At 56.3% G+C, this 25832-nt stretch overlaps 1 protein-coding gene across 7 annotated transcripts in view; it reads right to left on the minus strand.

Moving 5' to 3' along the window:
* Window positions 1–23719, minus strand: part of AXIN1 (axin 1) — a 42088-nt gene extending 18369 nt beyond the window's left edge. For 4 of the 7 annotated variants that reach the window (XM_060406281.1, XM_060406279.1, XM_060406280.1 and 1 more), the window contains exons 1-2: window positions 19987–20077; window positions 15229–16189 (exon numbers count right to left, since the gene is read on the minus strand). In XM_060406281.1, the coding sequence (XP_060262264.1) occupies window positions 15229–16106 (878 nt within the window). In that variant the 5' untranslated portion in view covers window positions 16107–16189; window positions 19987–20077. Of the gene's footprint in view, window positions 1–15228; window positions 16190–18924; window positions 19166–19203; window positions 19218–19986; window positions 20367–22610 lie in introns of those variants that run through there. The other 3 variants (XM_060406282.1, XM_042239826.1, XM_027961202.3) reach the window with 3 other exon arrangements.
* Between the last annotated feature and the right edge of the window lie 2113 nt (window positions 23720–25832).

Genomic DNA, 25832 nt, shown 5'->3' on the forward strand with positions numbered 1-25832 from the left:
AGCGCTGCAGCTGACACTTCCTCAGTGTTTGCTCGTCTGAAACTTGTCTTCATCTCCCCTTTATTCCTGAAGGGTAATTTCAGTGGGTTGAAATTCACTTTCACTGCTTGGTAATCCTTCCAGTTTCTGCGGAACTTTGTAAGCTTTTGATGGGGAGGGAAACAGCACAGACTCAGGGGGACACTGACCGGTAGTCTCTAAAACTTAAAACAGAGTTGCCGTAGGATCCAGCCATTTCCCTCCTTGGTAAAAGCCAAAGGACTCAAGAGCAGGGTCTCGGGAGAGCAGGGGCGACAGACAGACAGAGAGCGGCAGGAGGCAGAACGCAGACCCCTCCCCTGGGCAGGAGCGGCCTTGAGAGCCATTTCGATGTCCTGAGACCCAAGCCACAGCCGCATAACAACTGTCCTGTCTTCAGATGCCCACAGCCTGTCCCGCTGGGACACTCTCAAGGTCCCAGATGGCCTCCTGTGAGATCCCGGCAGGCGCTTCCAGGAGCGGCACAGAGGCGATGCCACCACGCTTCCAAGAATGTCCTGCAGGCTGGTCCCAATGCCGGCGGCAAACCCAGGGCCTGCCAAGTTTCTACTCTAACTTCACTGTTTTCCTTTGTAATTAAGAGATGATCTCGTGGGAGCCCCCTGGTGGTCCAGTGATGAAGAATCCGCCTACCAATGCAGGGCACACAGGTTCAATCCCTGGTCTGGGACTGAACATGCCGTGGGGCAACTAAGACTGTGCACGGCAACTACTGAAGCCCTCACGCTCTGCAACGAGACGCCGCCGCGATTAGGAGACCAAGCCCGACAACTGGAGTAGCGGCCACTGACTGCAAAGAAAAAGCCCAACAGCCAAGACCCAGTTCAGCCAAAAGCGAAAAGTTATTTTCAAAAAAGAGGTGATGTGTGGCAGAGATGCTTTAGGGCGACGCACACATTCTATTCACACCCGTCGTCTGATCTGCGTGTACTGGGAGGCCGCTCCCTCGCAGCAGGACATCTGCCTGCGGTGCCATCCTCTCACCCCTGAGCCCAGCCCCACCCCGCCCTGACGGGTCTTCACCAGACAGGCGGCTGGAGCCTGTGACCTGCGCCGTGAGGCAGCCTCCCTGTCCCACACGCCTTTATGTTATGACCCTTTACTTTTTTTTATTACCCAACTGGCACACCGCACCCAGCACCGTGAATGAACGCTGAGCTGCAGAGCACACCAAAGGGCGTCAGAGTCAAAACTGAACAGTAACAACAGAAGGCTCTCTGTTCTGTGGAAAAGGCATGCACAGACTGGACGTGGTGGCCACGGGGGCCACACGCCGGCCCCCCACAAGGTAGGCCGTGGAGAACCCCGGCCCCAGAGGGGCCCCCAGGGCCCCATCTGCCCTCACCACTGCTTACCAGCACTTGACGGTGGGCACGTTACCCCTGCAAAGTGGATCGGCGATGGCCACCTCTTTGAAAGGGGTCCAAGTACCCTTCACAAGCACACAAGGGGATGCCAAGCGCCAGACGATGCAGAAACCGCTAGACTTAGACAGGCCAGCACGTCCGGCGCGGCGTCCCACACATGGAGCAGGATGAGGCTGGGGGCTAAGGGCTGCAGGACGCGGATTCCCCCTGACTTCCTGTAAGATGCTGAACACAGCAGGTTTAAGGCTCTAAGGTCAGAACTCCATGCTCAAGGGAGACCATGCACTCCTGGCTTGAAGATTCACGGGTCAGCGGGGGGGACTCCCTCTTTGCCACAATTCTTGTGTGCAGCTGTGAACACCAGTAACTCTTTACGATAAACTAGCAACTCTTTACAACACCTGCTAAAGATTCGCACTGTGAGTGACATGAGTCAGGCCCATCTGTGCAGGGCGGAGAGACCACACAGATGCCAAGAAGAGTCGACAGGGCTAGATTCGAGATCCAGCTAGATCATTTCTCACTTCTCTGTATTTCTCAATTTTCCTGCACCAAATATATTTCTCATATAACTTCTGCACTGTGTCCCTGGGTGCTTACTGCTGCAGAGTTGAAATCTATAGAACAATATACGGGAAGAGCACGCTGAGAACCTGAAGCACCACAACTGGAACTCGCCGGCAAGAGCTCACGCGAGGGGTGAGCCAGAGTCCTGTTCATCTCTGCTCCGCGCAAACACTGCACATTTACATCAGCTTTCCTCTGCACAGCAGGCTTCTCAGACATCAGCAGAAATCCTTCAGGGCCTGGACCCACACAAATGCTTCACATCAGATCTTTAGGTTACATGGATCTGATGAAGAGGAACTCCATGTGGTAGTCTTTAAGAAGTATAACAAAAAATGTTTCACAGAATCTGCCACTGTGATTTTTTTTTTTTGTATTCATTTTTAAAAATTTTTAGTTGGAGAAGAATTGCTTTACAATGTTCTGTTGGTTTCTGCCATACAACAACGCGAATCAGTCACACTCCCCACCCCCCTCCCCTCTAGGTCATCAGAACGCACCAGGCTGAGCTCTCTGTAATTAGACAGCAGCTCCCCACTAGCTGTCTGCTTTCCACATGGTCATGTATGTGTTTGCCACCATGATTTTTAATGAATCACTCTCACTCCAATGACGGGGTCAGCATGCATCTGGTACTAACCTCCCCTGGAGACTTCAGCCCCTCACTCCAGCTTCTGACGGCTCAAACAGAAGCTCCCAGGAACTGGCTGGTCACTCTTCACAAACGCAAACCACCACCATCAACATGCAGGAGCGACACCTCCCAACAAACTGCAGGCTATTCAGAGTAACAGACAGAGACGCTATCTGTCGACCCCTGAGGTCTCGCAAACCCGGCTAGAGACTCCAGACCTGGGCTCTCGAGGAGCTCAAAATCACAGATCACGTGGCCGGCCCAAACCTCTTTGCCACAGGCCTGAATCCGTCCCAGTTCACAACCCGAAGCAGACGGGAGGCTGAGGGCTGCCGTTCTGAGATCGCACAGTACTCTGATGAGGAGACTCGTTCTCGGGACTGCAGCTACAAGACCAAATCAGCAACTCTGAAAACACGGCTTTTCAAAAATTAAGAACGTGCACTTATGAATCTAGCCAAAATCAAAACTCTGTTCATAAAACAGTACGATTTGTTCCCTTGAAGTAATTCAGAAACCAGAAATTCCAAGCCTTGGGTCACCCTCTTCACTTCCTAACATCACCAGGTAACTCTCGTTTGCTGCTGTTTAGTCACTAAGTCCTGTCTGACCTTTGCAACCCCATGGACTAGAGCCCACCAGGATCCACGGGATTTCCAGGCGAGAATACTGGAGTGGGTTGCCATTTCCTTCTCCAGGGGATCTTCCCGACCCAGGGATCAAACCCACGTCTCCCGCGCTGCTTTACTGCTGAGCCACCAGGGAAGCCCCAGGTAACACTCAACCTTCTCTAAGCTAACCGCGCCTCTGGCAGCCCCTAGGCCCGAAGGACACTCTTGTCTGCCTCCCCTGACTCAGCACATGAAGTCTGCCCAGAAAGTGAAACCCTGAGGGAGAACTCAGACTCTTCAGGTACTTTGCTTTCATAAGTTATTTGATTCTCCCACTGATGAAGTTTTCTTTCACAACATTTCAAACGGATTTTCTTTTAAAAAGGACTTTCACTGTATCCAAATGAACCTGCCCTGACCACCTTACAAGAAAGCCCTACCAGGTAAGACACAGCCCCTGCTTCCACTGCCCACAGGATGGACTCTGGACTGCTCTTACTTGCCAGACTCTTTGTTCACCATGAAAATGTGTCATCTTTAACCCCAACAAACTGCACACGGCACCACAAAACTTTACATTCCAAAGCAATCAGAATTTCACAGCACCAACGTGCAAGCCTGCCATTTCGTCGATGCCAGCATGTCCAACAGTGTCCTGTTACTGGCCTACCCTGGCTCAGACAGTCCCTCGGAGCACCGCGCCAGGCCTCATCCGGCCCCTTCAACTCTGCCGTCTCCGTGCCTGTGGCCCTAGGGGCTGCCTGGAAGGTGGGGCATGGCCACGCCGCTGGGAAGCCAAGACCAGGAGAGTGGGAACCCCCGTGGGGTGGGAGGGCCCAGCAAAGGGGCACCTGGGGGCCTGTTCTCGGCCCCCAGGAACAGTGTCGGTGGCATAGCTCAGACACAGGCCCGCGCAGGGCGGACGCGGAGGCCAGCAGCTCACACTGAGGGAGGTGAGCCGACACGTGGCTGAACCCGTCTGCCATGCACACCGAGTAACACGAGGTCCACCAGGGACCCGACTGTGCTTCTCATTTAGGTCACAGGGAACCCGGGCACTAATCCACCCGGCTGCCTGTCACACGGGAGACACAGCAACAATACCTAGAGGGATGAAGCAGCAAAACCCCAAACTCGAAGAAAACACTGGAAATGCTTAATTAGTAAAGTCATCTTTATACCTGAAAAACAAACATATATTCAATGGGTCTGGAGTTTATACTCAACATAAACCATATTCTGTGTGATGGACCTCATTCTTTAGGTCACATACATTTCTCTAAAGAAAATTCCTACTTTACAACGTATTTAACGTTGAAAATATAACAATATGCTTGTATTAATTTCTATATTCATAAAGATGCTTTGGAAGGGCACACAATTATTCAGATTATTTACCTTTGAACAATATTGAGAGGCAAATGGGGTGGGTGTGTGGACACAGAAGGACATTTGAGTTCTATGATCCACAGGGCACTCATCTGCCCGGAGGCAGCTAAAGGCACATCTGGAGAAACAGGGATGCCCAACAGGACTCATCTCTTCACAGACTTTTCTTTTTCTTTTGGCTGCACTGCATGGCATGTGGATTTTAGTCCCCTGACCCGGGATCAAACTACCACTTGCAAGACCAATGAGAAAAACAGACAGAAAGGTTTTCATATGTTTTAAGGCACAGAGGGGCTTCCCTGGCAGCTCACTGATGAAGAATCCACCTGCAATGAGGAGACTTGGGTTCAACCTCTGGGTCACGAAGATCCCCTGGAGAACGGAATGATCCTATTTCCCTGGGAAATCCCATGGACAGAGGAGCCTGGCGGGCTATAGTCCACGGGGTTACAAAAGAGTTGGACTTAGTGACTAAACAACAAGGCACAAGAGAGCCGCCAGGGAAATGAGGTCTTAAGGGGCTAAAACATGAGAGAGAAAAGAAAAACAGATGGACAAGTCAGACACAGGGTCCCACTTTTCTCCTTGAAGTCCTCAAGCAGGGACCTCCAGGCTGAGAATGTGGTAACTTCCAGAATTCCTAAACGGGTGTTTCAAATGCACCAAAGGCCTTCAGCTGGGATCCCAGTGGCTATCCTAGAGGGATGACTGGTTCCGGCTGGTGTAAAGTGACAAGTCCCCACATTAAAGGCCAGGTAAGCCCTCACTGGAGAAAAATGTGATTGGGGTCCTCAAGTGAGTTCTTAATCTGTGTCACATACAGAATGTGTGTCCAGTGCTCAATAAAAACTGGCCAGCACACGAGGAGGCAGGGCCAGCCAACCCAAGGACATGAGAAAAACAGACAATAGGAAAAGAAGCGCAAAATGCCCCAATTTAAAAATTACAGGACATTGAGATGCATGTGATGAACATGTTCCTTAAAAGACAAGCTTCTGAGAGAGTTTGAGCAGAGAACTGAATATTAAAAAAACACAAAGAAGAATCAAATGAACACTGAACTTGAAAAATGTAACAACTGAAGTCAAGAACTCCACAGACAGACGTAACAGACTGCACGCAACTGGAGAGAAATGAGCCGACAGCAGACAGGTCTGGGAAACACAACGGGGGAAAAGAGACAAAACCCCCTGAAACTGTTTACAAAAGAGAAAAGGCCTGGACTTCCCCGGCGGCCCAGGGGTTAAGAATCCGCCTGCCAAGGCAGGGGATGCGGACTTAATCCCGGTCTGGGACGATCCCAGAGGCCAAGGGCAGCCACGCCCGCACCACAGCCAGAGCAGCCGCTGCAGTGAGAGCCGGTGCTGCGGGCAGAGCAGCCCCGCCTGCTGCGCTCAGAGCAAGCCCGCGGAACACCAGACGCAGCACAGGTCTCGGAACCAGTGCAAGCTGGTCTCTTCAGTCGTGTCCGACTCTTTGCAACCCCAGGGACAGAAGCCCCCCAGGCTCCACTGCCCATGGGATTCTCCAGGCGAGAGTACTGGAGTGGGCTGCCATTTCCTTCTCCCAGGGATCTTGCTGACCCAGGGATTGAACCCGGGTCTCCCGTACTACAGGCAGATTCTTTATCATTTGAGCCACCAGTGAAGCCCAAATAAGTAAAATGGTCCAAAAAGTATAAAATAAATAAATAGAAATATAAGTGGGGCTCTGATCCCATAGATCACTGCCCTTGGCAGAAGAGACCAGCGAGGTGTCTGTCTCCACCGGGACCCAGTGAGAAAAGGCCCATGCGCAGACCGCGAGAGGAACGGAACAGAGGCTGCTCTGCTGCTGGCGCCTCGGCCTGGGGCCCCCAGCCTCCAGAACTGTGAGAAGAGTCTGTCGCCCGAGTCCCCAGGTCTACCGTAGTTTGTCATGGTGACCTGAGCTGACTCACGCTAGGGTAAGAAGCTGGACGTGGCCACCCTGGAAAGGCCAGGGGTCACGAGACTGCCAAACTTAGTCTTCAGCCTTTTAGCATTATTTGAATTTTTCCTTCTCTCTTTTTTAATGAAAATTAATTAAAATAGTGGTATAATAGTGCAAACATTAAGACCTAAGATCACACTTAAAGGAAACATTTATATGATCCTTTTATGTATGTATTTATTTTATCTCATTGCTTTATTTTTTAATATTAACCTATTAACTTTATTTTTGTCTCATTGCTTTAAATTGTTTTTAGCCACAAAGTTTGCTTCATTTCAATCTCCAAATAATATTAAAAACAATACATGGTTTTTGTTTGCTTATCAAATGCAATCATGGATTAAACATTGTTGAAAAACTGAATATAAGCTCATGTATAAGCTACTATTTGATAGTATAATTAAAACAATGGGCTACAATAGATAGTTATGCTGCTGCTGCTGCTAAGTCGCTTCAGCCGTGTCCGACTCTGTGCAGCCCCACAGACGGCAGCCCACCAGGCTCCCCCGTCCCTGGGTTCTCCAGGCAAGAACCATGGAGGGGGTGCCAGTTCCTTCTCCACATATGATCCTTTTAAAAGACAAAGATATGCTTTTGAAAACCGCGTATCATCCAGACCTTATAATACATTTTTGTATATATTTTAATATTTTCTAGTTACAAAAATGTATGCTTTATAGGGATTTGGAAAATGTAGAAAAACCAAATGAAGAAAACAGAAAGCCTATATTCTCCAGCCATACAAAAAAAAAATCCCTGTACAACCAGCCCTGTGTCAGATCAGATCAGACACCAAGTAAGCTATATTCTGACTGCGGGCTATCACTCGCAGTGCCGCAAGCAACGTGCTTTCTGGTCATTTCTAAATATCTCCTTAAGAGAAGACTGAAAATGAGCCAGTGATTCAGAGAGGATCAATTCCAGACGAAAGCATGTTAACGACTCCAAGGAAGGGCGTTGGTCCAGTGACGGTCAGGTCTCCCAGCTCTCACTGCTGAGGGTCCAGGTTCAATCCCTGGTGGGGGAACTAAGACCTCATAAGCCAGTGGGAGCCTCCTGGTCCTGGGGGGCTGAGGAGGGTAACCACCGGGCCATGCCAAGCAAGGATTGTCGTCCCTATCCACAAAAACTGGTAGAGTTTGGTCCAAACAAAAGAGCTGAGTCCAGCTGCTCCCAAGGTTTTCACTGGTTCTGAGGAGGCCGTAATCCACCCGGGGAGGGATGAGGAAGGGACAGGCTGCAGCCCCTCACAGACAGACACAAAGCCCTCTGCACGGTCCTGGAGACTGCGTTTGTTTTCACAAAGTCGAAGGCACACCTGAGTTCCGGGAAGGAACTGAAGAGATTGACTGAGTCGTTTTCTCAATCACACACTTTTTGGAATCAGTGGGCTCTGGGCGTAGCCTGAGTGGTTCACAAATGTGCATCTGTACTGATGTGACACGGGAAAAACAAAGCGACGCTGATTTTCTCACACACACACACACACACACACGTACTCAGCCTCAAGGTGGACTGAAGACAGAATTATTAGGCCATCTGCCTCTTCCCTCACTGAACAAACTCCACCATTTCTAAGGATGCCAGGTAAACTGGTGCAAATGAAGCCAGGATGTTAGAGGAGACTAACAGACAGTGCGTATGAATCAGATTCAAGTCCCCGCGATGCTAACTGGCACGCAAACCTGAGAACCGGCTGATCCCTGGGCGGTGGGCACACGGAGACGCACAGGCCCGGCCACCCGCCTGCCCAGGCGTCTCGATCTGGCCGCAGCGGCCTCACGGGCCTTGGTCCCTGCAGGCACTCCCCTTTCATAAACCCACTGCTGTGGAGCACGTGACAAAGGGGCCTCTCCATCCCCGAAGTCCTCGGTCTGAGGACTGTACTTCCTGGGCTCTGCTGAAATCTGTCATCAAAGACTACAGAGTTCTGTGGGGCTGAAACAGAGAAAAACGTTTTTTCACTCTCCTGCAACTAGCTCACAGACTCTCACTAGCCAGCCCCCCCGACCAACAGGCCCACGAAGCACACACAGCGTGTCGGCGCTGTGACCAGGTCTCCCGTGGACATGCGGAGTCACAGGAGCCGGGGCGAGGGGGAGTCCACGCACCAGGGAGGAAGGAAGCGCGTGCCAAACCGGCATCTGGAAATGGTCCCTCTGGGCATGGTGGGGAAGAGACTGGGGCAGAGACTCAGCCAGAAAGTTCTGAGGATGCAGGCGGCGGGGGCCACAGTGAGAAGCAGACGGCTGAGCACACGCTCAGCTGGGGAGTCAGGTGGGCTGGGGTGGAGCTGGTAGATGGTGGTGCCGCTTCTGGAGCTAAGGATGGCACCTTTGGGTGCCTCTCAGGATACATGTTAGTAAAACTGCAAAGTGTCACGATGGATGAGAGCCTGTCACCTGGATGAGAATGTCACCAACATCGAGCAGACCAGTAAGTTCAGATGACCACGAAGACACAGCAGGATCTGGAACTTTAAGCACTTGCTGTGTGCCCTGAACACCTGCTGCGTGAGGCACCACCGCGGATCAGCTCACGAGCTTCCCTGGCAGCCTTACCTGGCAGGCCCTTGCTTCACCCTCCTCATGTTATAGGAAAACGCAGAGAGGTGAAGCGACTCTCCCACCATCACGTGACCGGGAGGAGGCTGACCCCAGAAGACACAGCCAGTGGGAAAGGCACCAAGCGAGGGGCCCTTAGATTAAACCACTGAGCGTAATTAACCTTCTCCCCATCTAGCCCACAAGGTGAATGGAAAGATCTATAAACTCCTTTTTTGCTTGGTTGCATTGCCCAGCTTGTGGGATCCTAGTACCCCAACCAGGAAGTGAACCCGGGACCGCAGAGTAAGAGTGTGGAGTCCTAGCCACTGGACCCCGAGGGAATGCCCTATAAATTCCTGTCCTGAGAACCCCACAGCTGCACACTAAAGTCTGTCTAAAAACATCTCCAGTCACCAGCCTTGGGATCATCTGTTAAAGGAATTCACCCAGGTGGACAAGTCACACACTTGGAAGGTGACAAAGAAAAGGCAGCAGGGCTGGGTTCTCTTCCCAACCTGCATGTCCCAACTGAGAGTGACTACAGCCGCAGCCGCAGGAAAAAAGAGGGGGGAGGCTGCAAGGAGAGCCACACTGCACAAACGAGTCACCCTCCAGCCAAAAGATCTAAGAATCCAACAGTGAAGAGCACCTGCACTTCACTGGTGCAACGGTAGTCACGGTAAGTGACGGTAAGCCACTTCAGCCACGTCTAACTCTCTGCCACCCTGGGGACTGGAGCCCACCAGGCATGGGATTCTCCAGGCAAGAAAACTGCAGAGGATTGCCAGGCTCTCCTCCAAGGAATCGTCCAGACCCACAGATCGGGATCAAACCTGTATCTCTTATATCTCCTACACACGCAGGCAGGTCACTTTACTATCAGCGCCACCTGGGAAGCCCTGAAGGTCAAACTAAACAGGCTATCACCAGAATCCCTTGGATAGCAAGGAGATCAAACCAGTCAGTCCTAAAGGAAATCAACCTTGAGTATTCACTGGAAGGACTCATGCTGAAGCCAAAGCTTCAATACTTTGGCTACCTGATGGGAGAGATTCTGATGCTGGGAAAGATTGAAGGCAAGAGGAGAAGGGGACAATAGAGGACGAGATGGTTTGATGGCATCACCGACCCAATGCACATGAGTTTGAGTGAACTCTGGGAGATGGTGAAGGACAGGGAAGCCTGGCGTGCTGGAGTCCATGGGGTTGCAGAGTCGGACACGACTGAGCAACTGAACAACAACCACATCAGCAGGACCAGTGTCCTGAGACCGCCATCGCCTGGGCCCCCGCCACCCTGAGGACAGAAGCAGCCGGCCCCAGAGTCACCGCCCCACCCCGCCCCGCGGCTCTGGAGCTGCAACCAGAAGCCCCAGAGCAACCTCACTTTTCTGCCTTCCACAGAAAACGACACACCTTTGGGTGCCTCCTCTTTTCACATTTCTCCTTCTTTAAGCCATTTACCCGAACACAGGTGATAAGGCAACAAACAGGCCAGGCAGTTCCTCAGTGTGGACAGGAAGGGTTGCCCATCTGTCCTTCCCCAGACCCACAAGTTACTCCTGCTACAAGCATCATCTGTGCTGAACTCTCTGCCCACGGCCACAGGGACCAGCGCTGACCAGGGGGCCTCACTGTCTGCCCCACCCAAAAGACGTAAGGAGAGAGCAGGTGAGACCCTGTCCTCGGGCAACTTCCCAACCAGTGAGGAAGGCAGTAGAGAGAAATGGAAAGCATTTGCCACTTGGACATGAAAACTAGCAGCACGATGAACAAGGTTCTACTGTGGAGCACACGGATACATTTGATGTCCTGAGACAGACTGTGAGGGAAAAGACTACGTAAAAGAATGCGCGTACAGCGCACGCGTAACTGAGTCACTTGGCCACACAGCAGAAATTCAGACGACGTTGTAGGCCGACCATGTGTCGGCTAAAAAAGGAGAGGGGCTTCCCGGTGGCACCGTGGTTAAGACTCCACGCTTAACCACAGTGGGGCACGGGTTCGATCCCTGGTCGGGGAAGTTTCACACACTGCATATTGTGCCCCCAAAAGGAAGCATGCGTTTAAAAAGAGACAGAGAAAAGAAAACCAGTGGCGACAGGTAAGTGCAGGTGGTGGAAGGATGGAAAAGATGGCCTGACTTCAAGCCTGACCAGCCAGGCCAAGCCCGGCCCCTGGCAGCCCCAGGCTTCCATCCTGTGGATGTCTTCCAGGCCCTGGGCCCCCAGGCCAAGTCACTCAGAAAATAAGCAGCCAAAACACCTGCGCCATCGGACGGGCCTCTGCCAAATCACACCAAATCTAAATGCGGTATGAACCAACCAAAGTCAGGGCCGAGTTCCACTGACAACGGGCCATACAGACCAGGAAAAACTTCCACACAGAGAACAGCAAACCAGTAAGGAATTTAGTGACCCCTCAGCCCAGGGCTCACAATGACCCCAGGGGACTAGGCTAAGTGCAGAAAACACCAGGGACGCCCCTGTTTTCTCAGTTTTGGCAAAGACCTATGGAAAAGGCTCTCAAGTCAGCAACATGAAAAGCGCCATGTGCACACGTGAAGCCAACGAGGAGCGGGCACACGGGCAGCCCCACCTGGCCCGGGGAGTCGGGGCGGCCCCAGCAAGCGCCGCCGGAGCAGCCTCACGGCACAGGGCCCGCGGGGCCGGGGAGCTCAGCTCTGGGGCCCTCTGCTGTCATTCTGTCCCAGACAGGCCCTCCTGACACTCTCTCCAGCAGCGGCCGCGCCGAGATGGCGCGTGCTGCCCCTCCAAGTGGGCGGCGGGGGCGGGCACCAGCACCCACTCTCTTCCTCCCTCCCCGCTGGGCAGAGCGGGGCGGCCCTACTTGGTTGGAGCCCAGGCTCGCAGCAGCCCCAGCCGCGGGGGCAGTCGTTTACAGAACCCGGGAGCAAAGCCGGCCGTGGGCAGGCAGGCAGAGCAGCGCCCAGAGAAGAGCGGCCCCCGGAAAGCCGGCCCCCCACCCGGGCCAGCGCCCACGACCCCGGACGTTCCACCCACAGCAGACGAAAGCCCACGTCCTCGCAGAAGCCCACACACAGGGGCTTACTGCAGCTCTAGCCACAGCTGCCGAAAACTGGACCCATCAGGAAGTCCTCTAGCTGGCGAATGGAGACGCACACTGTGGTCCACCCAGAGAGTGGAATATTATTCAGGGCCGAAGCCACAGAAGGACACTGGGGAACCTTAAAAGCGCATGACCAAGTGAGAGAAGCCAATGTGAACAGGTTACGTACTGTCTACTTCCAACTCCACGGTGTCCAGAAAAGACAAGACCATGGAGACAGCAGAGCTTACTGTCTCTACATTAGAGACAGCCTGGAAAATCCCAGGGATGGGGGAGCCTGGTGGGCTGCCGTCCGTGGGGTCGCTAAGAGTCGGACAGGACTGACCGACGTCACTTTCACGTATTGGAGGAGGAAATGGCACCCCACTCCAGTGTTCTTGCCTGGAGGATCCCAGGGACGGGGGAGCCTGGTGGGCTGCCGTCCGTGGGGTCGCACAGGGTCGGACACGACTGGAGCGACTCAGCGGCGGCGGCGTCCGCTGTTAACTGGCCACTCTGGGTGGGGTGCTGATGGGGGGGCGGGGGAGGCTGTGCACGCGCAGGGCGAGAGCACACGGGAAGCCTCTGCACCTTCCTCGCAACTGTGCTGGGGACGTAAAACTGCCCTAAAAGACAACGAAAACAAAATCGCGTCTTTAAAAGAAACATGGCTGGAGTCAGAATCAAACCGCACCTGAAGCTGGGCCCGCTCCGGACTTTCCGTCTATCTGGGCCAGCCCAACGTCTTCACTGTGGAAGCCGGGCGGGCTGGGTTTTCTGTGACTTTCAACCGCATGGACCCTAACCGCAAGCCCTGCAAAGCGAGTGGACTGTGCTGGACTCCACAGCCTGTCAGTGCTGACGGACACTGGCGCTGACACGGGAGGGCGCCCATCCACACACCCACACAGGCAGCCCTGGGAGGGGCACGTCCCAGTGCAGGCAGGACTCGGGGGCGCAGGCAGGACTCGGGGGCGCCAGGTCCCTGTGGCGCCAGCACCTCCACGTGCCGGAGTCCTCACAGCTGAACATGTTCCCGCAATTGGACAGTAAAGGGTACATACTATGAACAGAGCAAACCGAAGAGAGAAAAAGCAAGGCTGCTGCTACAACGGGCCCCCGACTGAGAACTGGGAAGTGTGAGGGTAGCACGTGGAAGTTCCAAAATCAGAAATCAGAACTGAGCTCAATGTGTTTTCCTCTGCAGCCCAGGCCTCAAATATAATCCCATTTTAAAACTGTTCTAATCAAATATGAAAACTTCCGTGTTAGGTTTTAAAAGCTATTGTCACTTACTAGCCGTCCTCACCAGGATAATTCTATAGTATATTCTGTCCTGAAAAGATTACTCAATCGATAAGGACAGTGAGCAAAAGGTGCACAGAGATCACCTGAAACAGAGTGTCTTTTTTCATCACACCACTTAAAGAGTATTTAAACCCTGAGAAAGTTGAACCCTGTTTCTGTCAGAAGTAGCCAATCTGCCACAGAAACCCTGGAGACGCGATCTGGCCTTTGGCCAGCTCCACGGGAGAGCCCGGCGCCCAGGGGTGCCTCTGCAGATCCGCGACTGAGTCGGCAGGGCCACAGGGTCCCCAGCTGTCAGTTCTGCAGGCAAGCGTGTCTGGGACCACCTACCGACAGGGAAATGACCGAGAACGCGAGTGCCCACCGACATCGGCTGTAGGCCCCACCTCCCCACCAAACACACTTCCAGCAAACTGGCACACTTCCAAACTGGCAACGACTTCTGGAGAGCGCCACTCACGCCTCCAAGGCTGCACCGTGCCCCATGCAAGGACTGACGGCAACTGGAGAGAGCTGGGAACCGAACACACAGCAGCACAACCCTTTCCTTGGCGGGGGCCAGGAGGTGCAGATCCAATCCTGGAGCCCCACTGCAGCCACAGGGAGTTCCCAAAGCGCTCGGACAGCCTGCGGCACAGCAGCCTCCTCGCCACCACCTCCCAAGCGGCCTGGAATTCTCTCCGCAATGACCACTCAAATGTCCTATCAAGCCAAGAGGATCAAGTCTGCCACACAAACCCACCTTCTGTGCAAGAGAACACAAATTTTACTACTAAAAGGTAAGCTTTAAATATCATGACTCCTAAGAATTCCAACATGCCTAATGACTTACAAAGCCATATATTCTAGGCTGTTCTTGATAGGTGAGTCAGTCAGCTCAGTCGCTCAGTCGTGTCCGACTCTTTGTGACCCCATGGACTGCAGCACGCCAGGCCTCCCTGTTCATCACCAACTCCCGGACTTTCCTCAAACTCATGTCCATAGAGTCGGTGATGCCATCCCAACCATCTCATCCTCTGTCGTCCCCTTCTCCTCCAGCCTTCAATCTTTCTTGATAAAGGGGCCCTCAAAATATTAAATACATCTAGGGGAAACTTCCCTAGTGGTCCAGTGGTTAAGAATCCCCCTTTCAATGCAGGGGACTCCAGTTCAATACCTGGTTGGGGAATGAAGATCCCACATGCCTGGGGCAACTAAGCCCCCAGGCCATAACTACTGAGCCCATGGGCCCAAACAAAGATCCCAGCAACTAAGACCTGATGAAGGCAAACAAACAAACATCTGGGACTTTCCTGGTGGTCCAGTGGTTAAGAATCCGCCTACCAATGCAGGGGATTTGATCCCTGGTCCCTGAAGATTCCACGTGCTGCGGGGCAACCAAGCCCGTGCGCCACAACTATGAAGCCCATGAGCCGCAACAAGAGACGCCAACACGGGAGAAGCCCGGGCTCCACAGCTGGAGGGCAGCCCCGCTCGCCACAGCCGGGGGAAGCCTGAGCACGGGAACAAAACACACACACACACACACACACACACACACACACACACAATTTAAAAAGAAACGTAAAGACACCTAATACACAAGAAGGTATCGTGAGCAAACACCAGCCCCACAACTCACCCCGGCTCCGGGAGTCCACCCACTCGGGCTGAAGGACAAGGCCTGTCCCTGGCTGCGTCTCCAGTCGTGGAGGTGGGCACGGGACTGCAGGCCGCGGGTCGACTCACCTGAACTCTCTTCCTTCGCTGTACCGTCTACTCGAGGAGGCCCTCGGGGCGGCCGTCTCCAGGAGCAGCTTCTGCGTGAGCCTGCCAGGCGGAGCAGGGCCCCGGCCACTGTCTTCGTCCGCCTCCCGGTCACACTTCCATTCCTCGTCTTCGTTCAGCGTGGGCAGGTACCCGGGGACACCCTTCCCTGTCCCTGACCCAGAGCTCTGGTCGCTGCAGAGCTTCGGGCTCTCCGAGCCTGTCCTCGTGTACTCCAGGTAAATGTCGGACTTGAGGAAGGAGGGGTAGGTGTTCTCCTCCATGGTGGACTGGACCTCCGTCTGCGCCTGGTCGAACATGGCGGGGTCGATCTGCTGCTTCGAGATGCAGTCCTTTATGAAGCTCTTGGTGGCGGGCTTGGTCTGCCGGGACACAATGCCGTTGTTATCAAGGATGTATTTGCGATAGATGGCTCTGGCCAGCTTCAGCCTCTTCTCTTCATTCGAGTCACAGGGCTCCAGTTTTCTGAAGCCGCTGCAGGCAAACCAGAAGTCCAGGAGGTCGGCACAGTCCTCCTGTTTCAGGAAAGTCCTAAACAGGTTTATGCCATCTTGATCGTCCAGCAGGGAGTGCAGCGACTCGGCCCACTTCAAGTACGGAGGGGTGGGCGACGCGCTGCCCTCGGGCTCATACCCCAGGTCCAGGTCCGAGCGCCTCGGAGTGGCTGTGGAAGTCTCCCCTTTAATCCCAGCGCCTTTCCCAGAGCAGAAGCTGTGGCTGACGGGCCTGGGGTCTGTGGACACCAGTTCACCCTCCTCACCAGGCACTGGGGGCCGGGGGGCATCTTCGGTGAAACTTGCTCCGAGGTCCAAGGGGAAACCCTGCTCCTGGATATTCATTTTGGGACTCTGTGCGTCAATGAACAATGAGCGCTGCACCCTAATACATCAGTACTTACGGCTCCAAAGTGAATCAATCTGTCCTGTTGAAACCATTAAGAGGACAAGGATTAGGAAAGGTGGGTCCATGGAAACATGACCACAGAGGTTTTCTCACGACAAGACTCTCAATGATGCCCTCCCGCTCGAACTCAAAGCCAGAAACTCAGTTTAAATGTTCAATCCTTTGTCACAAGGTTTTGTACTATGTTAGAACAATTTCTGTAAACTTTGCCAACTACAGGAATGCCTCTGGCACAAAGAAATCAATGTCCAGAACACAGAGAGCGTCACTACCCTTGAGGGTCCTTCTGTGAGAACAAAGAGAGACTATAAGCCTGGGGACCCTCCATCCTGAGCTGCTACAGGACTGCGTGGCCAGGCCCTCTCAAGCTCGGGAAAGGCAGGAGGGCTGGAGGAGACACAGGAGCTTCTGGTCCTTCCAGCTGTGCAAAGCCAGGTGAGAGCCAGCCCCTCACGAGGAAGGTGAGGGTGTGTATCTCAGCGTCACAGGGCCACTGTGATGCGCAGACATGGCACTCCACACCGAAGGCTGGCGCCCATGTCTGCCCTCCCCGCGCTTCAGGCTCACAGCCGCTCTGCTTCTTGCTTTCCACCGCTTCACACTGAGTGTCCCCACGACCCGGGCAAACACACAGCGACTGGTTCTTCTAAGTCTCCACACGCCCCAAAGAGCACGGAACCTTCCAGTGAGTGAGCACAGGATGCTGCTCCCGTGCACAGCGGCCTTCTCACACCGCCAATGATGTGAAGGCTTTTATTTTTTTTGGCCACACAGGGCAGCTTGTGGGATCTTAGTTCCCCGAGCAGGGAATGAACCCAGGCCCTCAGCAGTAAAAATGTGGAGTCCTACCCACTGGACCACCAGGGAATTCCCATGAACAGTCTTAAAAAATGCTTCCATCAGAGACGTGCTCTAGATTTGAAAACCTTGCTTAAGAGTAAAGAGTCCTTCTGACAGCAAATGGCAACTGAGTACTCTGAGAAGCAGAGAGGGTACAGAGCAGACGAGGCCCAAACCCTACTAGCTAAGGAAGCCCGCAGCTCACAGGATGAAGCTCGGTAAAGTGAAAGCCACATGACTCGCCCTCTCGGAGTGAGGGAGCCATGGATCTGTCTCTGCTGCTAGAAGCCCGTCTTGCACAAGGGAGGGCTGCCCTGCCAGGGCTCTGCCACAGCCTCGCGTCCTGTCCTCCCTGACACTGAGCTTATGGGCTCAGGCCACACCTCCCAACCTGGCCTGCTGGATGTAAGTGGTCTGCCTAGAAAGAGACTGGAGAGAAGCGTGATAGGCCCAATCGCTGAGAGTGCAGAGCAAGTCAGAGGAGCAGAGCAAAATCCAAAAACCTGGCACCAACACAAGGTACAGACCTCCCAGCCACCTCTCCACTCTTGGGCCTTGGCCTACATGCAACCTGCCCCACACCTGGTCTGCACACACTCGCCTGCCAGCAGCTGCCGACGCCTCACGGCACCCAGAGGCGGAGCATGGGTCACAACTATTGTCCTGCAGCTAGTGACTAGCCTACCGGGTCGGCTGCAATCTCGGCCTCGGCAGGAACAGCCTGCTTTCTCAGGTCAAGGCCCATGGGCTGTGACAGCTGCTGCTCACGGACCACTTCAACTGCAAGGTCGCCTCCTCTGAGCCCCGTCGAAGGGGACTGAGCACCTCTGAGGTCTCCACACCAGCTCCCGGATGCTAGCGCCCTCTTGTCGGGGTCACCATCCCAGGAAGGAGGACCCTCACCTGGTCCCCTGAGCCTTACTACTGGAGATGCTCTGTGGTTCACTTGCCTTGAGAAAAAACCAAGTCACTGTGTTCTAAGACGAGGCTGATTACTAGTCACGTCACTTTCTCTTGAAGTGCTGATTTCTTTCAGGTAAAAGACTTGGAGCAGCCTGGTTTAAACGTTCTCTGCAGGGCCTACAGGATCTGACACAAGGTCCCACAACTAAAGGGCACCAACAGACATGTAATTCATCAACATTAAGGAAAACAACACTCGGCACAGATACGGAACATTAGCCCTTCACAGGTGCTGAAACAGCAGCAAATTCAACATCGAGCTATCTTTTCATTTGGGTGAGAGCAAGTCCGCCTAATCATTTGAGCTATCTTCTCACAGCCCGGAAGAAATGTTTCTTAAAATTCACATCTGTTTTGGGCTGTCAACTGACAGGAGACCTTCGGTGTCCCAGAAGCACAAGAACATCTCTCCACACTGCTGTTGTTACGAAACGCGCTCCCATTACTGAGATCTCCGGGTTCCCAAGGAGAAGCACGGCAGGCATTCAGTGTGCCCACGTACACACCACATATGAAGATGCTGCCTTGCTTCAGATTAGAGTCACGGGCCCACAGGCGCTGGATCTGGCCAACAGCCTGTAACCACCTTCAACAAAGGGGACTCCACAAAAGGAATCTACAGCCCTGATGCCTCATTTACAATCTCCTTCAGTCACTGCCAAGGAGCACCCCCTGGGTATCACGGCAGCCAGCTCAAGGCTGTAGGCATGTGTATATTTATCTGTTTTACTCAAATGCAACTTTTGAATTTTTGATTTATGTGAAGTATGGAAACAACAGAGTATGACTCTGACATACTCCCAACTGTCCATTAACTAAGGATTGTTTAAGGATTGGGACTACAGCTTTACATGTAATTTATTCCCCCACCACCTAAATCCTCAATGACCAACGAAACCCAAAAAGTCCACTTAGCTTTCCTGAAACCATAAATCCAAGAAACATCAATACCTGCTAGGAATCAGACAGAAACATACATCCTGTATGAGTTCCCATCCTTGTTCCTGAATAGAAGTTCTTAAAACTGAAACCCAGATAGTGCTATCTCCGGAGGTCAGGTTTAGATTGTGTGTGTTTTCCAAAACAAGGACTGGTCCAAGGATGTCTGAGGGTCTCCCTGAAGCAGCAGAGAACAGAAGTATGAGCACAAACAAGGGGCCAAGATGCACAATCACTCTTTATTAATTATTTTAGAGACCGGCTGAGAAAAATGCCCAGAGTACTAAGGACTAATGCATTTTTCTCTGCTGCGTATGCTAAACTATGAGCGTCACTGCCCTGACTGCACAGCTCTGGTTTCAGAAGGGACTCAGTTCCCATGAAAATGGAGAGCAGAGGTGGACTCTAAGACATATACCCGGGAGAGAGGCAGAGAAAGCTGAGGGGTGAGGCATCTATCTACCCGAAGGAGTAAAGCCCCGCAAGCAAGCCAGACCACCCGGCCTCAGGCTCTGCCTCACGGGGAGTGCTTCCTCCGGTTTCAGACTCACTCACTCCTACTTTTTGCTTGGGGGGGCGGGGGTTGTACGAGGAGGAGAGGGGACCCTCCGCCATCCGGCTTATCCTCAGGATGCTTCTGCACCCACCACCCACTCTGCCCCGGGCCCACGGATCACAGCACCGCACTCAGCACCGTCCAATCAAACACAGCAGCTGCACACCCCAGCCTCCTCCCAGAGGACCTTCCTTCTGAGAATCCTGAGTATTCTTCACCCCTTTCAGCTCACCCAGAGCAAGTGGCTGCCCGCTGTGAGCCGTCCACGGGCCCCAGAGTCAACAGGGGCCGACCCCTCGTCTTCGGCATCAGCAGCGAGCACCCCCTCCCAGACACACCCGCCCTCGCAGCGGTGGGCCGCACGCCTCCTCTCGCGCTCCGAGCCCTCGCGGCCCCGGACCCGCACGCCCCCCGAGCCCCTCTTCCGGGTCCCGCTCCCGGCCCGGCCCGCGCGGCCTACAATGGGCGCCGCACAGGCCCGCGCCCCTCAGGAATGCGCGCCCGACCGCGCGACTCACCCGCGCGGCGGCGGCGGCGGCGGCGGCGACGGCGGCGGCGGGGCCCCGGGCCCGGCTCCCGGAGCGGCGCGGCGCGGCCCATGCGCTCAGCGGCGGCGCCGCGGGCGGGACGCGGCGGGGGCGCGGCCCCGGGCGGCCCCCATCGCAGCGGCGGCGCGGCGGCCCGCAGGCGGGCGCGGGGCAGGCCGTGGGGCCGCCGCCAAGGCCGGCCGCGCACTCCCGCCGGCCTGCTCCGCGGAGACGCGGCTCCGGCCCGACTCCGGCCGGTCCGGCGGCGGCGGCGGCGGCGGCGGCGGCGGCGGAGGTTGCGGCGGCCACGATCGCTTCCCCGAGCGGGGAGCCGGAGCCCAGAGCGCCTAAGCCCAGGCCGGAGCGCCCCCGCCGGCGCCGCCCGGAAGTGCGGGGGCGGGGCCCGGAGCGTCGGGCGGGGCCTGGAGCGCGGGGCGTGCCCAGAGCGCGGGGGCGGGGCCGGGAGCACCTGACGGAGCCCAACGCGGGGACAGGGCGAGGAACGCGCGGCGCGGAGCCACCGGCGTGGAGGCGGGGCTGTGTGGGCGGGGCCGAATAGTGGGCGGGGTCAAAGGCGGGGGGAGCCGGGCGCAGAGCGCGAGACCGAGCCAGAGAGCGAGACCGAATCCGAGCGCTGGGAAGGGCCTGGAGCCTGGGGCGGAGCCTCTGCCGTGGAGGCGGGGCCTGGGCGTGGGCGTGGGCCCTGAGCGTGGAGGCGGAGCCAAAGGCGTCCAGGCGGACGGGAGGCGTGACGCAGAGCCCGGCCGAGTGGGCATCCTCAGATATGTCACTGGGGGCGGGGCCTTGGTATGGGCGGGGCCAAGACGCCGTCGAGGGTGACCCCGGAGGGGGTGCCGGAAACCGCGCTGGTCCCCTGGGGCTGTGTCACTAGGGAGGGTGCCCCGAGCGCCCAACGGAGAGACGGCCTTCAGGCGGCCCCGGAGACGCATGCCAGGTCGGAGCCCTTTTCTGCTTCCCACATGGTGTCCACTGACCCAGGGCTCCAGAGGTCAGCACCCCAGTCCCGGCCCGCCCAGCCGGACTGCCACGCCCACCGAGCTCCCTGACCCGGAAGACTCTCGAAGAAGGACGGCCACCGACTGCCCCTGGCATGGAAGAAAGCAGGTGTCCAAGAGTTGGACGGTTGCAGGGCCAAGCCAGGCTGACCAGGAGCTAAGCCCCGAGTGACATACAGCCTCGTTGTCCCCCTTCTCCATGCCTACTGCCTCCTGGTCAGCCAGGACCCTGAGAAGGTGGGCTTGGGCTCTGCCCTCCCTGAGTCCCCGTCAGGTCACACAGAAGGCATCCAGGGAGTGCTAGTTGTCACTAGGGCGAGAGCTCCAACCTCCAGAGAGAGCTGTGGGCGGGATGGCCTGGCCCCATCCCCGCTGGTCCAGCCCGCCTGGGTTTCACTCAGGCACCATCCAGGGTCCTGGCAGGGGCTTCACTTCCCACCACTGCCCCACAGGTCCCACTGGCCCAGGCCAGCCTGAGAGCAAGGGCTTCCTGATGTCCCCACACCTGCAAGACAACTCCCTCACCCTCACTGTCGCCATGGCCTCCTGGCCTGTTCTGCAAGCCCCGCTGGCTAGCTCCTGGGGTGCCCACCCATCACCAGCCCCTCCCAGAGGAGAGATGTGGGCACCAGGAAGTGCCCCTGCAGTCCACCCCCACGATCACCCAGGACCTCATCCTCCAGCTGTGCCATGTCAGACCGGGCACCTTGAGAAATGCTCCCAGGGGCCCCAGGGCCTGGCTGTACCCCCTTGTACACACAAGCAGGTTGAAGCTCAGGCCACACAGGGATCTGCTCACGTCCTCCAGACCTGGGGCCCCGAGTCCCTCACCTGTCCCATGCTGTCCCTAGCACCCCCAGTCCCTCTGTCCTAGGCTGTCCCCAGCAGCCAGCCTGCTCCCTGGGGCCCTCACAGTCTTCAGGGCTCTTCCCTGGCTGCCTCTGGTCACTTGCCCCCAATCCCTGAGGTCATCTCTGATGCCACTACCTCTTCCCAGGGACACTACTTGCCCCCACTGCCCACTACGAAGGGAGGAAGTCCAGGCTCTGGGCACTCCCCCACCAGCCAGCCTCCTGCGCAGCTGCCCACGACTGGCACCTGCCTGAGGTGCACAACACGGAAGCACCCCAGCTCTAGCAACCAGCTTTCTAGGGCTCAGTACAGCCTCCTCCAACACCCAGGCTTTCATCCGTGAGGGAGGAGGCCATCAGGGAAGTGCCCCAGCCTGCTGATGGCCCAGGCCACCTCTGAGGGCTGTCACCACACCCAGGACAGGCTGGGCAGCGGCAGTGGCTACGGTGGGTCAGCACCGCAGAGGAACAGCACTGATGAACCCAGCTGGACCGACTAGGGTCCTGGTGGCAGGTGTCACTCTCTCACATCCCCTGGATGGCCCCAGGCTTCCCAGGGCTGGTACAGGAGATGGCTTTGCAGCCTCTCCCTGGCTCTGTTCAGCTGCAGAGTCTTAGAGGCAGAGTGGCACAACAGGGTCTGTTTGGGCTGCAGGAGTCCTGGGTGGGCTGGACAGACAGCAGGGCCTCCAGGACATCGGTCCTCAGGCTGTCTTCCCACCACCAGACACGGGCCCCCAGTGCTTGCCTTGGTTCTGCAGAGCTGCTGCTGTGGCCAGGCCAGGCTCCCAGGGTCGTGTCCACATCCATCCTCCTCCTGGCCCATGGTGGCAGATGTCCCCAGGCCCTGGGACCAGAGCAGGGCCCTCGCACCTCCGGCTCCTCGGGGCCCTCACCCTGTAGGGACAGGAAGGGAGTCAGAAAACCTCGAGGAAAGGCTGCAGCCCACTTCCATGGGCTGTGGCTGTGGGCACTCAGGGTGGGGACGGGGGACCCCACAGGAGGGAGCTCAGGGAGGCTCTGGAGAGAGGGAGGCAGGGAGGGCAGTCCTGGGGGCCTGTGCTGGAACAGGGGTGGCTGGTCAGAGGGACTGCGTCAGCCACCCAGAGCTGTGATCAGACAAAGCCGCGGGAGCCTGGGAACAAGGAAGTGCAGGCTGGAGCCCTTTCTCCTACAGAGGGCCTTTCCGATGCACCCTCCCCAGGGGCAGCAGTCTGCCGCTACAGGCTTTGATGTGATAAACTGTGGATGACGTGTGTTCAGGCTTTCCAGGAACTAAATGAAAAACTTAAAACCAGAAAAGAAATTATTTTCTTCAACTTAAGACATAAAAGGAATATTTGAAACACAGTGAGCTCTGAAGCCTTACAGGTGTTTGTCCACTTGGCTGAGGAAGACCATTTATCCTAAGAAATGATCCACAGGAATCATCCGTGATTGACTGAGGAGGCACGCTGAGGGGCATCAAGCCTGATGCCACATGTGAGGGACGAGCCCCCGGGATGGGCTACTGCTCATGAGGTCCGCACCGCCTCCCAGGAGGGGAGGACAAGGAAGAGGCTGCTCTGAGTCGGCCTTGTAGAGGCAGTCCTGCTTCGCAGGCAGAGCCTCTTCTGGGTTCTGCATTTTCTTGCGCCTCTGCCTGGTCACAGGTGTGCATGGTGGGGGTGGGCAGTGGGCAGGCAGGTGAGGACCTGAAGCAGAAGGAGGCCTTGGCTCATCCATTCTGACGAGGGCACGCGGACTTCCAAGAGGCGGCCCCAGCCGCAGGAGCCACCTGCCTTTCTGGCCATAAACCCGGCCCCCGGGGCTCTGCATCTTGTCCAAGTGTGCTTTTTCCATCAGCTCTGAGCTCGGAGCGGGTGGGGGGAGCGGGTGTGCCCCCATCACAAGTTTGACAAAGGATGCGGAGTCGTCACACCAAGGGCGTGAGATACACACCAAGTAGAAAGGCTCAGAGCCCACACACACGGTACCCGCCTGGGTGGGTGCAGAGGACATGCCTGTAAAGGCGGGAACCACCCCAGAGCACCCACACTGGAGGGGATTGGGGCCGGGCTGCGGTTTCTTCGTGTGTCAGGAAGGACCACAAGGACACTAATGTTGTGATCTTAGGAACGCCAGGAAGCTCTGCAGCAGGCTATCTTCCCATCAACGGTCGGTACAAATTAATCCAACAGAGACAGCTGCAGGGCGAGGACCTTGGGCTACGGGACAGAGCTGATCCCTGAGGCAGTGTCAGGCTGGGTGTGACTGCTGTGGTTGCCCCCGAGAGTCTGTCCTAGGACCGGCAAGGAGGTACGCCTCCTGGGCCAGCCGGCTCCGTGGCCACCCGTCTGGGCCTTTCTGAGCCCAGGCTTGGCCTCTGACAGGTCCTCCACCTCTTTCCACCTGTGTCCGGCTCCTCTCGCCCTTCATACCTGTAGGCAGGAGTGTCCTTCAGGCTGGCATTCTGCATCCCTCTTACTGCCTGGACTTCTCTCTCCAGCCTGCAGCCAAAGCTGCCACAGACAGGTCAACCAGTAGCCACCTCAGCCTAAGTGCCAAGCAGGGAGGGCAGGGGACAGGAGCAGGGCTTTCCTCAGACAAGCTGGCTCCAAGGCCAGTTCAGTGGCGCAGCCGATACTTTCTGACCCTGCTGCTTTCTGTCATCCAGTCCCAGTGGTCTCCACTCCTAGGAGGTGTTTCATCCTACCCAGACCTCTCTCAGGCCAGGCGGTCCCACCCAGAGTGGAGAAGGAAGCATTCTGAGCACCCTGCCATTGCGGGCATTCTCAAAGACAACCAGCTGCAGGGGTCACCTGCTTGTTCCGCTTGTTTGGAGCCCCGAGTCGCAGGCCCAACAAGCCAGCGCCACACTCATCCCAGGGTCCCTGAACAGATGACTCACCCAGCAGACCTGAGAGCCCCCATACCCCTGCTGGCCCCTAGGAGTCAAGGGTCAAGTCCCAAGCCAGCACACTTAATCCCAGGGTGCCCTCCACACGTGCCCAGCTCGGGTCTTACCCTGTGTCCTGAGGGGGTCGCGTCACTCCAGGTCAAGGGGCATGGCAGGGCCACCCTCCTGTACTGCCTCTCTGGTGGATTCTGACCACAGGGCTGTCTGTTAGGCTCAGGGACGGAGGCCAGGTGTTGAGGGTTTGATGTCCAAGGTGGCTCCCAGCAGCCACTGGGGCCTGGGAAGGAGGAGGGGCGAGCAGCGCCCCCCCACCCCAGCCCCACACCTCCCCAGCTTGGTGCTTCAGGACCCCCTGTCCAGTTCCCACCTCCCTGAATACTTGAGCACCTGCCTGCCTCAGGCCAGCCAGAGTCTCCGGGCACCTCCCTGAGCCAGAGTGCCCTCCTCAGCAAGTAAGGGTGCCGACCTGCTGCTGGCCTCAGAGGTCTGTGTGCAGCCCTCCATGAACAGGCATAGGCCACGAGCTGGACCCTACGCTGGCCGTGGTCCAGGTCGAGTGTCTCAGACACATCACCAACAGAGGACTGGCCGCCCGGCCCCGCCCACTCCCAGGGCTTTCCCCAGGAGTGGCAGATCCAGGCAGAGGGGCCAGGTCCCCGAGGGACGCCTGCCCTCCTGCTGCACTGACCTCATACTGGGTGGACTGGCACCCCTGTCCTCCCTGTTCCCTGTCCCAGCTGTCCCATCCCTGAAGGCCTCTCCTGGGGCAATGAGAACTCACACCCATCTGTTGGTTATCCCTTCTCCTTCGGCCTGACACACTTCATTCCACCCCCTCGAGCCTGCACAGTCCGGGGACCAGGGCCACTCCCCAAGCTCACAGCTGGGGACTGGTGCCAGGAGATGGGGAAGTGTGCCCAGGTGGACCAGCTGCCCTCGCCCACACCCACGCCCTCACTTGCTGTCCCTCGATGTCTCTCTCGGCTGCCTAGGAACCCCGCGGCCACTGCGGCCCGGTTATAAGTATGTGATTATGTATGCCGGGTCCCTCTGGCCCCTTTGTTGCTGCAG

Source organism: Ovis aries, chromosome 24 (genome assembly GCF_016772045.2).
Source record: "Ovis aries strain OAR_USU_Benz2616 breed Rambouillet chromosome 24, ARS-UI_Ramb_v3.0, whole genome shotgun sequence".
In the NCBI taxonomy this organism is placed as follows: Eukaryota; Metazoa; Chordata; class Mammalia; order Artiodactyla; family Bovidae; genus Ovis; species Ovis aries.